Genomic DNA, 14,423 nt, shown 5'->3' with positions numbered 1-14,423 from the left:
TGCAGAACGTTTCGCATAGAGCACATGACCATAACTCCAATATCCAGACAGTGGTCTGGAATACACAAAGGCCCTAAAACAATTGGTCTCAGATTTTCATTTGTCTGAGTGCTTATATGTCTAAAAAGGCCATAGAGACCAGCCCTGGTAAAAGCTATAGATATTAATGAGATTTACTGAGAGAGGTACAAATGGGTTGAACAGTGAGGCATGACAGCTATCCCCCAGGGTACCTTTTAGTGGCTTCCACAAGTGCTTTCTCGTCTGGGGAGGAGGCGTAGTACTCCATCTGGGAGGAAAAGCCATTGGCGTGGGAGAACGGGTCCCCTGGGCCATCGCCTGGCTGCTCGTAGCTAATTTGCACTGTGTGACACAGCGACACCGCCTTCAGGAACAGCAACTCCTCGCAACTCTGATGGAGGCAGACAAAGAAACACAAAGCGAAAAAGACAGGCCGACAGACAGAGAGAGACCAACAGAGCGAGCGAGAGGGACAGAGCGAGCGAGAGGGACAGAGCGAGCGAGAGGGACAGAGCGAGCGAGAGGGACAGAGCGAGCGAGAGGGACAGAGCGAGCGAGAGGGACAGAGCGAGCGAGAGGGACAGAGCGAGCGAGAGGGACAGAGATGAATGGAGAAAGACAGCCAGAAAGAGAGATGGTGAGACAGACCAAGAGAGTAAGATAGACCAAGAGAAACAAAGATGAATAGAAAAAACAGAGAGGAAGAGACCAACATGAGTACAATATCATAGCCATGAAGACAGCCTGTGAATTAATGGACAGCAGGGGTTGAAATGCAGAATCAATTACCAGTGCAGACATTTAATGAATGCACAGACAATAATTGGATCAATGCTGTACTGCAAGTCACTTGGGCAAGGGGGTTAAATGGGATTTTACCAGACGAGGTGAAGATCCATCCAGTGAGTCATCAGTCATCCCCTCAGGTACAAGCTTTCCATTGATTTCCTGGTATTTGACACCATTGATTGAACATTCACGGAACAGCATCTCGTTCTCCGTCAGAGTACCAGTTTTATCAGTAAACACATATTCCACCTAAAATAAACAAACAGAAACTGGTCATAACACATCCACAAATATAACAGGGATTCCAACAATTCTGGACAATCTGGAAATCTACTGGGAAACAGATAATACCTCCTTCTAATCGTTGAAAGACTGCTAGTACAATATCTACAGACATGACTAACAGCACATGGCTATCTGGGGAATCAAGTATGCCTGAAAACCTGAAGGCCACATACTGTCAAGCCTGTGAATGTGTCTCAGAGTTCTGAATATTATTATTGTATGCATGCACTGATAACCAAGATTGTTCCATCATAACATGAAGACTGACAATTGGCCTGTTCTATGTAACAATTAAATAAGCAGCCTACTTCTGTAACAAACACCTCCCTCACTACAACATTATCTGGCATTCTGGTAAACCGGGGAACACATTTCCTTTTGTAAGTTCCCCATTATGACCCCAACAACATCCTGTCGTTCCCCGCCACCATCAGGGCAATGACTCACTCCTGAAGGTTCACGCTCCACAACATCCGTAGTAAGGCCATACCGGAAGCAGTACACCCTAACACAGGCACTTTTTAATCGCACATTTCACTCACTGCTGGTGGAGCGCTCTGCTTATGCCACTAAACCCTTGCAACCTGCATGATGTTTAACTTTCACCGACACATCTGAACACTCCACAGGATTCCTGTTGAAGCTCACATTCACTACAAAACCATGGACGTTGCCTACAGGGCAGCAGGGGGAACTGCCCCCCCATACCTACAGGCTATTCTCAAACCTAACTAACCTTAGCCAAGCGGTGTGTTCTGCCGTCTCTGATCTTTTGGCAGTCCCACCAATATCAGAGGGCAGTTCCCTCTCAGACCAGCGTTCAACACGCTCAATAACAACATTAAAATATTTACATGAATATACCCAGTACAACTAACCCAATCTTTGTGAAACATGCACACTGGCAAACAGATTTCGAATCTCTGTAGGGCCATCTCGCTCACAGCCTCTAGCTTCAAGACCACATGCGGAGAGGAAATGCCAAACATATCAAGCTTGGTTGAACACTCATGTCCAAGCTCCTAAGTCGTGTCCCCCAAACGCCAGAAACAACTTACGTTCAAGATAGCTGTATGCTTTCTGACATGAAGGAACTCCAATGGGTTTGCTCATTAGATAACTGGGCTTATTGGTTTTGGATTGGCACCAGCAGTTGCCTCCACTGCACCTTTCAAAGACCACAGCTCATGTTTCCATCAGCCCAGAGCACTTCAAAAAGCAACCTGTGCAAGAGGGGAGCATGATATTATGCTCCCCTCCAGAGGAGATCTGCACGCCATCAGCACACTGGTTAAACTTGTATTGGTTATCTCGACTTCAAATAGGTTGGAAAAGTGTATAAGCCTGTTTTCTCCACAGCCAACTTTGAGTTGGATTGGCTACGGTCAGCTTCTTTCCATAGCCACACCAGTTTTCTTTCTATGCTTATTGGGAGCAGAATAATTGATTCCCTACTCCCTAATCCTGACCCAAGATGCTAATCCAGAGCTGAGCAATCATTTTCACTGGGGGGCCACATTTAGAATTTCTGTTTGCGCTGTAGGCCAGAGACCCCTTTCATACAATAATGTTTTGCCATTTACAATGTGAAGAATTACAATATGAGAGGAAGTGTATAATATAATGTACTTCCCTGAACACTAATGTTTTCGGATTAGGGCTTGGCTACTTTGTAAAGTAAAACGGGTAGTTAATAGTTACAACGTAAACCAACGCAACCGCCATGCTCAAGGACCGATTTTTTTTTTTTTTCACACGGCCAGCTATCAACTCAACCACATTTTGGTTACGGGTGATTTACACAGTATCTCACAGAAGTGAGTACACCCCTCACATTTTTGCTAATATTTGATTATATCTTTTCACAGTTATGTAAGTGTACATTTGTTGGCCCCTTTAAATAACTCAACACACAGCCATTAACGTGTTAACCGCTGGCAACTCCCCTTAGTGAAAATGTCCAAATTGGGTCCAATTAGCCATTTTCCCTCCCCATGTGACTTGTTAGTGTTACAAGATCCCAGGTGTGAATGGGGAGCAGGTGTGTTAAATTTGGTGTTATCGCTCTCACACTCCCTCATACTGGTCACTGGAAGTTCAACATGGCACCTCATGGCAAAGAACTCTGAGGATCTGAAAAAGAATTGTTGCTCTACATAAAGATGGCCTAGGCTATAAGAAGATTGCCAAGACCCTGAAACTGAGCTGCAGCATGGTGGCCAAGACCATACAGCGGTTTAACAGGACAGGTTCCACTCAGAACAGGCCTTGCCACGGTCAACCAAACACGTTGAAGGCACATGCTTAGCGTCATATCCAGAGGTTGTCTTTGGGAAATAGACGTATGAGTGCTGCCAGCATTGCTGCAGAGGTTGAAGATGGGGGGGGGGTCAGCCTGTCAGTGCTCAGACCATACGCCGCACACTGCATCTTATTGGTCTGCTTGGCTGTCGTCCCAGAAGGAATTCTCTTCTAATGATGCACAAGAAAGCTCACAAACACTTTGCTGAAGACAAGCAGACTAAGAACATGGATTACTAGAACCATGTCCTGTGGTCTGATGAGACCAAGATAAACTTATTTGGTTCAGATGGTTTCAAGTGTGTGTGGTGTCAACCAGGTGAGGAGTACAAAGACAAGTGTTTCTTGCCTACAGTCAAGCATGGTGGTGGGAGTGTCATGGTCTGGGTCTGCATGATTGCTGCCGGCACTGGGGAGCTACTGTTCATTGAGGGAACCATGAATGTATACATGTACTGTGACATACTGAAGCAGAGCAAGATCCCCTCCCTTCTGAGACTGGGCCACAGGGCAGTTTTCCAACATGATAACGACCCCAAACACACCTCCAAGACGACCACTGCCTTGCTAAAGAAGCGGAGGGTAAAGGTGATGGACTGGCCAAGCATGTCTCCAGACCTAAACCCTATTGAGCATGTAGCGTATCCTCAAACGGAAAGTGGAAGAGTGCAAGGTGTCTAACATCCACCAGCTCCGTGATGGTAAAATAATGGTGGCCACACAAAATATTGACACTTTGGGCCCAATTTGGACATTTTCCCTTAGGGGGGTACTCACTTTTTTTGCCAGCGGTTTATACATTAATGGCTGTGTGTTGAATTATTTTGAGGGGACAGCAAATTTACACTGTTATAGTGTAACAGCTGTACACCCACTACATTTCCTCAGTCACATGAAAAAATATGATCAAATATTTGCAAAAATGTGAGGGGTGTACTCACTTCTGTGAGATACTGTAACAATGATCCAGTGAAGGTCAGGGTACAGTGGGGACCATTGGACAAGATGTCACCATAAACAGACTCCTAATAGGTAAGGGCTTCGAGTCCATACCTGCCCCAGCTCCTCGTTCAGATCAGACGTGTTGACCTGCGCCATTTGGTTGCTCTCCTCGTGGTAGAGGTCCAGGTCCCAGCCAATAAAAAACGAGCCAAGGAACTTCTGCATCTCCACAGTGACGTAGAGCGATATGGGGATGATGAAGTTGTACAGGACAAGAAACGCCAGGAAATCAGAGATGAACTTCAGGATCTGTCGACAGAAATGCCAGGAAATCAGAGATGAACTTCAGGATCTGTCAACAGAAACGCCAGGAAATCAGTGAAACTTCAGGATCGGCCAGGGGAGTTGGCTCAAGAAGATCCAAATGGACGGTTTAGGAAAGCACACTTCTAAATGACTGATGGGAAGTGTCAGCCAGCCACACAGGGCTGTCTGGTTGAGAGGCACATTCATGCCCAGTCACAATACTCTGACTACTCATGTCCACTGTTACAGTGTGGGGAGTAACACCAAGAGTCATTAACATATCCTCCCCCTCTTTCATTCACTGCATCATTCCCAAAAACAACTAACCATTGGCAAAAAAGAAAATATCCAGGAATGTAAGACCGTCTGAATTAGAGCATGATTTCAATTGGCGTGAAACAGTGCCTCAGAGAGCGACTGACCTGGCTGCTATTTCTCTCTTGCTCAGTCTTTTGGTTGTAGAAGGGCTCATCCCACTTGTTCTCAGCTTGCCAGGCATACTTCAGGATGGTGCTGAGGACGGCCTCAAACAGTAGGATGCCAAGGTAGATGAGCAGAAAGGTATTCATGGACCTGGGGGAGGGGGGGTACAGTGTAGGGGCTTATCCTGAAACCTGAGTAGAGCAAATTAACAAGTGTTCAGAATTGCTGTAGAGGTGCAAAATGTCCTATAGCTCACTTTTCTACTGCAGAGCGCTTCTGGGACTTGCACTTGTAGTTCAGAGCCATCTTGGACTCCATCCCAGTGTAAACTGCCACACCTGTGAGTCAAAGAGTGGAACTGTACTGAAACCTCCATAGAAACCTCCAAGAAACAACTATGAGAAATTAGTGTAAGAACAGCAAACGGATATCAAAATGACAACCACAAGAACCACAGCGGGAACAGAACGGCACTTACCAAAAATCTCTTTAGTATTTTTTAATCTCGCACCTCGAAGCAGCAGGTTTTCTGGTCCTAGGGGTCTAATGAGGAAGTGATAAATAAGCAAACAATGCAACAGAAGAGCTTCTCTCAACCTGAAATAAGGTGAGAGATTATACACACCCCAGATTATATTCCAATCAACAAGAAATCTCACCTGACAATTTCTTCTCCTTGCTGTGTTATGGTTATTCGCCCAACAAACCTGAAAGTAGAGGCATTTTCTGCGGAGTGTGGAAAGCAACTGGGAAACCACAAAGCTAACAGTCCTGTCAGTCAAACCTAACAATACCTCCATTCCTGGCGGTAGGAATGTGAGAAACAATAAACCAGTCCCGTTCAGTTCCCGGCACAATGAAAGGAGACCTAAATTCTGAGTGGCCAGTGAGGGTAAGGTGTTGTCCTGGACTGTGACTTTACCTGTACAGGTCTGCATCTGGCTGCTGGCACTCAACCACAGCATGTAGAGACTCCAGCCTGGATACCGAACGGGACACCAGTGTCTCCGGCACAGAGTAATGAGTCTGGATTGGAAACACATTCATTGAGAAGGACAAATACTGCATTAATAAAAAAAATATATATATAATTTCAGTGAAACCTTGGGCCTAGGAGGAAAAGGAGACGTGTACATAGAAGAGTGTAGCCTAATAGCGCTGTTAAGTCATCAACATTTACTCAGCAATGTCACAGCAATCTGCTGTCTGTACAACCTTTTGCTCCTCAAAACTCCTCGGTGAGAAAACTTACCCCATCCCCCATTTATTTCAATGTCATTACTGCAACCCAAATAGACAGCTTATGACAGAGAGGCTACACCCTTAATATTGAACAATGGAAGATAAAGAAAAATATTGGCGATAAAGAAAAATAAAGTACTAGGTAATTGCTTTTTAATTTCATACAATTAAAAAATAAGCAGATGAAAAGATACCCTGGTATAGGCCAAGCACTATGATTAGAAGCAGATAATCAGATACTGCCTCTGGCATATTATATTTTATAAAGCATTTTTTTTAAATTAGTACAAGAAAATGGAACAGAGACGGGACATAAAAAGAGCAGTTTTTCCTACCCCAGTGACAGGGGAAGCTAATCCTTTTAAGGCTCACGGGGAATAAGAAAGCGAGAGCAGAGCAAGGAGATTAAAAAACCAACCTTCAGATTAGTCTCTCCATCCAGGCTGGTGGTGGTGATGTGACATGTTCCCTCGATTCGGTCCGACGATAACAGGACTAGGTCTACTGGGAACGTCTCATCTTTGGCCACTCGAACTATATCCCCAACCTGAGCAGACAGCACAGACATGTGACAAAAGAATCAGGAGAAAATCTCCCCTGATCTCCCCAATCACCCAATCATTTAGTGTAGTTAATCAGTGAACGCCCCCGTGCAAGGTTTCTAAATTAGCACAGTTTTCACACATGAAGTGCTGCATTCAATCTGCATCTGATCTAGAGTTTCTTACAGTAGTGGGTGCATACAATACCTACTGGTCCCTTAGTGGGAAGTGAACCCACCACCCATGCAGCGCCCTGCTCTACCAACTGGGCTCCACAAAACTGCAGCAGCAATTGCATACACATTATTTGGTCAGTTTATGAACACTTTCAGCTATAGAAACTGTAAGCATTTTTTCCAGCCTGCCTTATAAGAAGAAGAAAAGACAAAATGCATTTAAGCCTGGTTTAAAAAGAAAAAGAGAAATTATGACAACATTTTCTTTTTTCTCCGCAGCAGAAAGCAGGAACTGGAACATGATTCACCCATGAAACAAAGTTAGCCAATGGGCTCTCAAATCCATCCTTCCCAGGAGTTTTAGTGGTACCAGCTAGTAGTGATGGGCATTGTTTATATTACGCGATCCCCCATGACTTCCAGTTTGATTAAAAGTGCCAGCTCATTCCAAATGATTACCCACCACTAACTGCCAGGTGGCAGCAAGATAAGCAGAGCGTTTCTTTAGTTATGGATTACACTGGCTAAGCGCTTGGTCCAGGCACTCCACAATGCTTTGTGCTTAAGAACAGCTCTTAGCCATAGTATATGTGCCATATACCACCACCCCTAGTGCCTTACTGCTTGCTTATGAACCAGATACACTGAATCCAGAAGGACGATTGGCAATAGCAGTAGTATATGTAAGCAATAAGGAACGAGAGGTTTGGTATGTGACATCACATCACTTTTTTTTACTGCTCTATAATTGTGTCTGTATCCGCGATATACCACATCCCTTCGGCCCTTATTGCTTACATACACCACAGGTTTTAGCCCAACAGCATTCAGGCTTCGAACCAAGTGGTACATAAAATTCAATAACCAAAGTGATAACATTTCACACACACTGGTGAGCAGCTAACCAACAATAAGGCACATCGTTTTAACGTCTGAGACCAGAGAATGTGGATGGGACCTCAGCTTTATATTACTTGCAAAATGACTCTACTGACAAATCTTCAACACAGTGTGTTCGCGGTTCACAACAGAAGTCATTCTGAATGTGAGGTGACTCACTCGGATGTTCTTGGAGCGAGTCTGCACTAGGCTGCCGCTGCGCACCACAAACACAGGCGCCCCGTTCACTTCATTGTCCGCCTTGTGCCTCAGCCAGTCCTCATAGCCCTAAGTGTAGGGGGAGGGAAGGAAGGAATGAGATTGAACCATCCAGACACTTTGACATGTAGACAAAAAGAGTATAATCAAAAGTCACATTTCATTTCCTGGATTGCCTGTTGATAAATAAATACAACACTGCTCTCACCTGTTTGATGGCAGTTACTGTGATAACGAAGAACAGAGGAAGTCCACTGGTAACAGGGGAAGTGGGGGTATCTATCATTAGCTGAAAAAAATCAAATAGACTATGTCAAAAGAGAACAGTAGTCAATGCTGCTTCCTCATATAACCTGAAAGTGCACAGGCCATTTGAGAGTAGATGCCATTAGCTAAGCTTAATGAAACCATAAATGTAGGTTCATTGTATCTGAATAGACTGAAGCGTGGCCTGTAAGTGTAGCCTGATGCATACTGATGTTTAGCTGCTAGGGACCTCCAGGCACATCATGCTGAAGAGCACACAGCAACCCAGGGTCATTGAATAGAATTTAGAATGTATTTAAGCCAGCAACAGTTGGAAACAATGCCAAACCCTTACCTGGACCAGGAATATGATGAGAAAATAAAAATTGGCTATTCTTCTGAACTGTTCAAACAAATTCTTGGGAACAAAATTCCAAATGGTGTACTGTAGGAGGGAAAAGGATGAGGAACATCAGGGTGTTAGCTGTTTGACACAGACTACTATGGTTTGAGTAACATTAACATTTTGCTTGAGTTACTTTAACAATACAATGGTTTGAGTAACTTCAACATTTTGGTTTGAGTAACTGAATACTGAGATTTTAATCACAGACATCTAAGGATTTGGCACATCTGCCTTACCTTGGATGATATAATTCTGTTGTCTGCAAACCGCTGAGGAACATAATGGCCATGCTGAGGGAAGCGGTTTGCAATGTAAACCGTTCTGGTGTCACTTTGATGGGGAGGGTCAAAGCCCTTCAGGGGGTAGAGAAAGAGAGAGAAAGCGCTGTGTGTGAGCGACAGGTTAAACACCAATCACTAAATCAGGACCAATGCCCACTCTAGAGACTGACCAGTAGAAAAGTTTAAAACAGCCCTACGATTTTTAAATGTGCTGTTCCTTTAAAGAACAAATCATAGTACACAGATGTGATAGTCCAGCGTCCCATCCTGACATGCATGTAATTACATGGCTCTGAAACACCCCCAGTTTTTAAGAAAAAAGGGCATTAGGTTGGAGGCTGTAGCAGTATATGTGCACAGGAAGCCAGCAGCATAGACATCAAATGATGCAATAATAATTTAATTACTCTCTCCCTTGACGGCCAGGTAGACAATCATTATTTCAACCACTATACGAAACAGCTGATTTCTACCAGTGTCCAATGCATTATATTCATGAACTGTTGACTCTTCTTAGCTCCTCAGCTGCTCTTTAATGAGTGAGATGGGCCATACCATTGAGGCAATACAGCAACACATGCATTCAATTAGACACACCATGCCCTCAACAGGCTGTTATTTGCACAACACAAACGCACGCACACACACACACACACACACACACAAGCCCTGTTGACGTCACTAAGGCAAAAACATCTCAGCATGATCTGTGCTGCATACCCTCAAGCACTCAAAATCTTTGTCAAGTTCAGTAATCAAAAGGTCCTTATCTGTGCTCACTAGCTTGAGTAGTAGGTGATGTGTACAATAACATGCTGCTGTGCAAACTTTCAAGGGGGTGAGCTGACAAGGTCACAAAGGAGATAGAGTTTAACCAGGCAGGCAGGTTGATAGTTTCGGGAAATTCTTGTGTAACCAGTATTTGTAACTCCTTGTTCTGACATCATTGTTTTCTGTTGTTAGGTTTGGCCTGCCTTGTTGTAAACCAGGCTTCCCTATATGTGAAGCCTAGGAAAGTCTGCATTAAAGAGAAAAAGAGAAATAGGGGTAGGAACCTATAAATTGGGTGACTACTTAACCATAATCAAGAAAATTAAGTACCCTGCTTGGGCAGAGTTTAATCAGTGCTCACTAGATCAGTGAAGTAGGTGCAACGCATGTTTCCAGTTTCAACAAATGTTGTAAACGTACATATGAAATCACTTTGTGGTTTGTGTCACAAAAAGTATCGTAACAGGTCTTGCAATGAAAAAATATAACATGGAGCAGCAACAAGGATGTGGGTGATTTTTCTTTCAATGTAAAATCCCGCCTTGTCACTGGGAGCCAGCCATCCATTTTTGTTGTACAGTTGTTGCCAAAATATCCAGGTATCCAATGGAAATGTGGCAATGACATGATTTTAGGTAGATTTGGACAACGATCTGTGTGATTAACAAAAAGTTAGTTACCAGCCTCAGAAATCCGCAATTAACTGCACCTCAAATTGCAGCCCAAATAAATACTTCAAAGTTCAAGTAACCAACACATCCCAACATTCAGTATTCAACGGAGACTGTGTGAAACAGGCCTTAATTGTCATTGCTGCAAAGAAACCATAACTAAAAGGACACCAAAAATTAGACAAGACTTGCTTGGGACAAGAAACACAAGAAATGGACATTAGACCGATGGAATCTGTCCTTTGGTCCGAATTAGTCCAAATTTAAGATTTTTGGTTCCAACTGACATGTTTTTGCAAGATGTAGAGCGAGTGAAACGGATGATCTCTGCATGCAGGGTTCCCACCAGAAAGCATGGAGGTGGACATGTGATGGTATGGGGGTGCTTTGAAAATTACAGTACCTGTGATTTATTTAGAATTCTATGCACATTCAACCAGCATGGCTACCACAGTGATATGCCATTCCATCGGGCTTGTGGAACAATCATTCGTTTTTCAACAGGACAATTACCAAAAATACACAACTAGGCTGCATAAGAGCTATCTGACGATTAATGAGAGTGATTGTGCAACATCAGATGACCTGGTCTTCACATGCACCTGACCTCAACCCAATTCAGATTGTTTGGGATAAGTTGGACTGCAGAGTGAAGGAAAAGCAGCCAACAACCAACCTTGCAGTTTGTGGCTCCCAGTTTTGTAAAATTTTGTTCCATTTGTCCATTTCAGGATTCAATGTGAGTGAGGACTCAGTAAACTGACTCCGATAAGCTAGTTTTGCCTTCATTACTGACTTTGTGTTGACAGAAAAATTAACCGACAGTAGGCTTGTCTGTATGTGATTTTCCAACAACACATCTTTCATGTTTGACACAGGCCAAAATCTAAAAGACAGAAAGAGGTTTCAATATATTTTTCTATCCCTCAGTAGAACACTCTGGCAGTCATTATATTAGGTGTAGATCCTGGGATATAAAACACTTTAGATGGCATGCGGTCTCCGATAAACCATTACTCCTCATTCTGACCTAATATGTAGCTGACTCCCAGGATGAAGAACGAGGCAGTCATTTCAAAAGCAGCCATCTGAATAAACATGTAATTCATATTGGAAGAGCTTGTTGTGTCGAAACAGCTGTGAGCGACATCTGATCAGTGAGAAGCTAATGAAGCGAGGACTAAAAATGAGTGCGTGCAGGTAACAGCAGCTGGAATAGGATTGTTGGCATAGTTCCCTCTGCTTCCTTGCTACGCTATCCTGGTAACAGATCCAAAAAGGTCAGCTCACATCCGCTGGGAGGCTGGGCATTTTGTATCATCATTCATCCGCCGCCACTTGACAAGAACACTATGTAATGTCTTATTAACCTGATTTATAGAGGATTAGGTTTGGTCAGTGACAGTAGCGTTCTATGAGAAAATTCAGCTCATTGTATGACAAAACAATATTTTGTGGTGTATTCAAATGGACAAAATCACACAGAGAAGCTATTCGGCTGCTTGTCTTCCCTGAAAGGGTCCTTTCGCATCTGATCATTGTCACATTCCCCTTACTGCGCAGACCGCATTACATACTTCCGGTATTCTGTATGCAAGTATTCATGAAGAACTGTAGGCTAAGCAGTTGGCTGCATTCCACTTACTGCAGGGAGCAGACAATGAGCCATATGCGGAATTTAGAATCCTGACAAAAAATCTAAACTTTCAAAAAGAAAACAATATAATAGTGGGCAATTTAAACAAGGTCAACCAAAACATACCCAAATAAATGTTAAATGCACATCTATAATTTGGAGTGCAGAATTCTCTATTTTACTAGTGTATGTAGGATACTGCATAAATTTTAGCCAATATAGAGCCCGGACAGAAATAAGCAATTGCTGTAAATCTTAATTAAGTTAAGTATTTGTGTAGGCTACGGCAGGCCCCTTACTTTTGATCGTCTTGAAACGTTCTCCGCAAAGCCAACTTTTCTCAAGGTTTTACATAACGTGTAATTGGTTTCTATTTATTTGAGAATATGCTTTTTTACCATTGTTATATCTGTAACATCCATAAACCTTGTGAATGTGATGTATTCTGATGTATCCCAAATTAGCTGTAAAATCCATAACCACTGTGGATGTGATAGGTATAATGCATAATACATTAGCGGGAACATTCATAATGGTTGTGGATGTTATAATAATAATAATGACATACAGTATAACATTACTTGTAACTTTTAATAACCAATGTGTGATTTTTTTTATTTGTTGAAGTATTTTAATAATCAATAGTATACATATGAATATCCTATATAAAAAGGTGTCTTTTGGAGGACAGAAGATGGAGCAGGAAATGATGAGGATAGAGGACAGACATGTAGTTAAATGAGAAAAGGCCCCTCAGTAACTAATAGGACTATCTACACAAAGTGGGCTGTTGCGCACTTTGAGCTGGTTTAAAGGAAATAACTGGGAGAAAACAAGGTTTAGAAAGGCCACCATCTTTCAAGGCATTATCCATTAAATACGAGACTACTGACACATGCATACCAATTTAAATCAATTGCTGGAACAATTTCAAATTAATTTTGAGTTGAATATCCAATAAAATTCATAAAAGAAAGAAGTTAGGTCTTCTAGCCAGAGCCTTATTGAAACAACCGGTGAACGATAGATAATGAGGTACTGATGAAGATAACTAATGTAGTTACTACCCAAGGTGTTGCAAGACTCACCACATAACACCGAGTACTCAACGACAACACTGGGTGTGTTCAATACAGTAGCTAGCCAAAGTGGACTGTTCATTAACTACTGGATTTGGCATCAGTTTAAAGTTAACCATTGCCACACACTCCAGGTACTGTAATGTTGCCACTATATCTGAACTGCCCAATGCCAACTTAAGTACTGTATAAGCGTGTAGCTTCAGTCAGTAGTTAGTTGGTTTAAGCGTAACTATTAATGGTTAAACCGGTTAACAACCAATGTCACTACTCTGTATAACAGAACAACCTGTTCTAGTTAGCTATTTGAACTTGAACTAAGTTAAAGTCAGAATTTACAAGTAGGCCCTAGCGTCGGCTTCACAGAATCGCTACACTACAGTAGCTTACTGGCTAGCAGTGTTAGCTACGCCAATTTTAGGTGAACAAACAATATTACTACTGAATCGTAGAAATGTGTAGATGCTAGTCATTTGGTTTCGCAGCGTATTATCGACTCTACAAAATAAGCAACTTATCAAAAACTTTCCCAAATTAACGCTAAACTTGTTAGTATAGATATACAACTAGCTAACTAGTTAGCAATGAGAGTTTACTTACCAGCTGTTGCCGTATCCACCGTAGCATCCTTGCAAAATTTCTTCAAACGTAGCCAGCCGTTCGCTAGCTGGCTAGCTAGCTACTCCCATAAAGCCGTACCAAGCCATAAATATTTCCTTTTGGAGACAGAAGTTCTTGTGTCCGTTATACAAAACATCCAGGCTGTGTAATTAAGTGATCAAACGTGATCTCTAAGATTACATGGAAGTCATGTTGCCCTGTTGATATAACACCAACGAAGTCTGTCTCGTCTACTGTACTGACAGACAGTACCGCGTCGGATGTCGGTAACTACGTGAAACAAGCCACAATAACGGTGAGACACAATCGTGGACTTTGCGTTTTCCTTTAAGAATAAAAGTCATCCATTGGAATGAACCAAACACACATCGGAAGCATTACGAATAGACAATATAAAACAATGATAAAAGGATACTTAAATGTGTATTGTCCAATTAAATTGCGTATTAGTCTATTCAGCAGCAAACAGTTTACAATTCTGAAGAGTGCACAAATATTAGCGTTGTACCAGTCGCTTTGACAGTAACGTGGAAACAATTCAAAAATATGTAGTGTGCACATCGACTGATACCTATGGGGGGGGGGGG

General features: G+C 42.6%; 1 protein-coding gene across 6 annotated transcripts in view; it reads right to left on the bottom strand.

Moving 5' to 3' along the window:
- atp11b (ATPase phospholipid transporting 11B (putative)) overlaps positions 1–14,322 on the bottom strand; it is a 37,069-nt gene extending 22,747 nt beyond the window's left edge. For 5 of the 6 annotated variants that reach the window (XM_034293911.1, XM_010896941.4, XM_034293908.1 and 2 more), the window contains exons 1-14: positions 13,816–13,842; positions 9,014–9,130; positions 8,727–8,816; positions 8,334–8,414; positions 8,087–8,194; positions 6,728–6,856; positions 5,990–6,093; positions 5,727–5,774; positions 5,546–5,610; positions 5,324–5,405; positions 5,067–5,217; positions 4,450–4,647; positions 901–1,059; positions 234–412 (exon numbers count right to left, since the gene is read on the bottom strand). In XM_034293911.1, the coding sequence (XP_034149802.1) occupies positions 234–412; positions 901–1,059; positions 4,450–4,647; positions 5,067–5,217; positions 5,324–5,405; positions 5,546–5,610; positions 5,727–5,774; positions 5,990–6,093; positions 6,728–6,856; positions 8,087–8,194; positions 8,334–8,414; positions 8,727–8,816; positions 9,014–9,130; positions 13,816–13,842 (1,538 nt within the window). Of the gene's footprint in view, positions 1–233; positions 413–900; positions 1,060–4,449; positions 4,648–5,066; positions 5,218–5,323; positions 5,406–5,545; positions 5,611–5,726; positions 5,775–5,989; positions 6,094–6,727; positions 6,857–8,086; positions 8,195–8,333; positions 8,415–8,726; positions 8,817–9,013; positions 9,131–13,815 lie in introns of all 6 variants that reach the window. The other variant, XM_034293907.1, reaches the window with a different exon arrangement.
- Positions 14,323–14,423: the final 101 nt, after the last annotated feature.

The sequence above is a fragment of the Esox lucius genome, chromosome 8, assembly GCF_011004845.1.
Source record: "Esox lucius isolate fEsoLuc1 chromosome 8, fEsoLuc1.pri, whole genome shotgun sequence".
NCBI classification, from domain to species: domain Eukaryota; kingdom Metazoa; phylum Chordata; class Actinopteri; order Esociformes; family Esocidae; genus Esox; species Esox lucius.
This window is presented reverse-complemented; position numbering and strand designations above follow the sequence as displayed.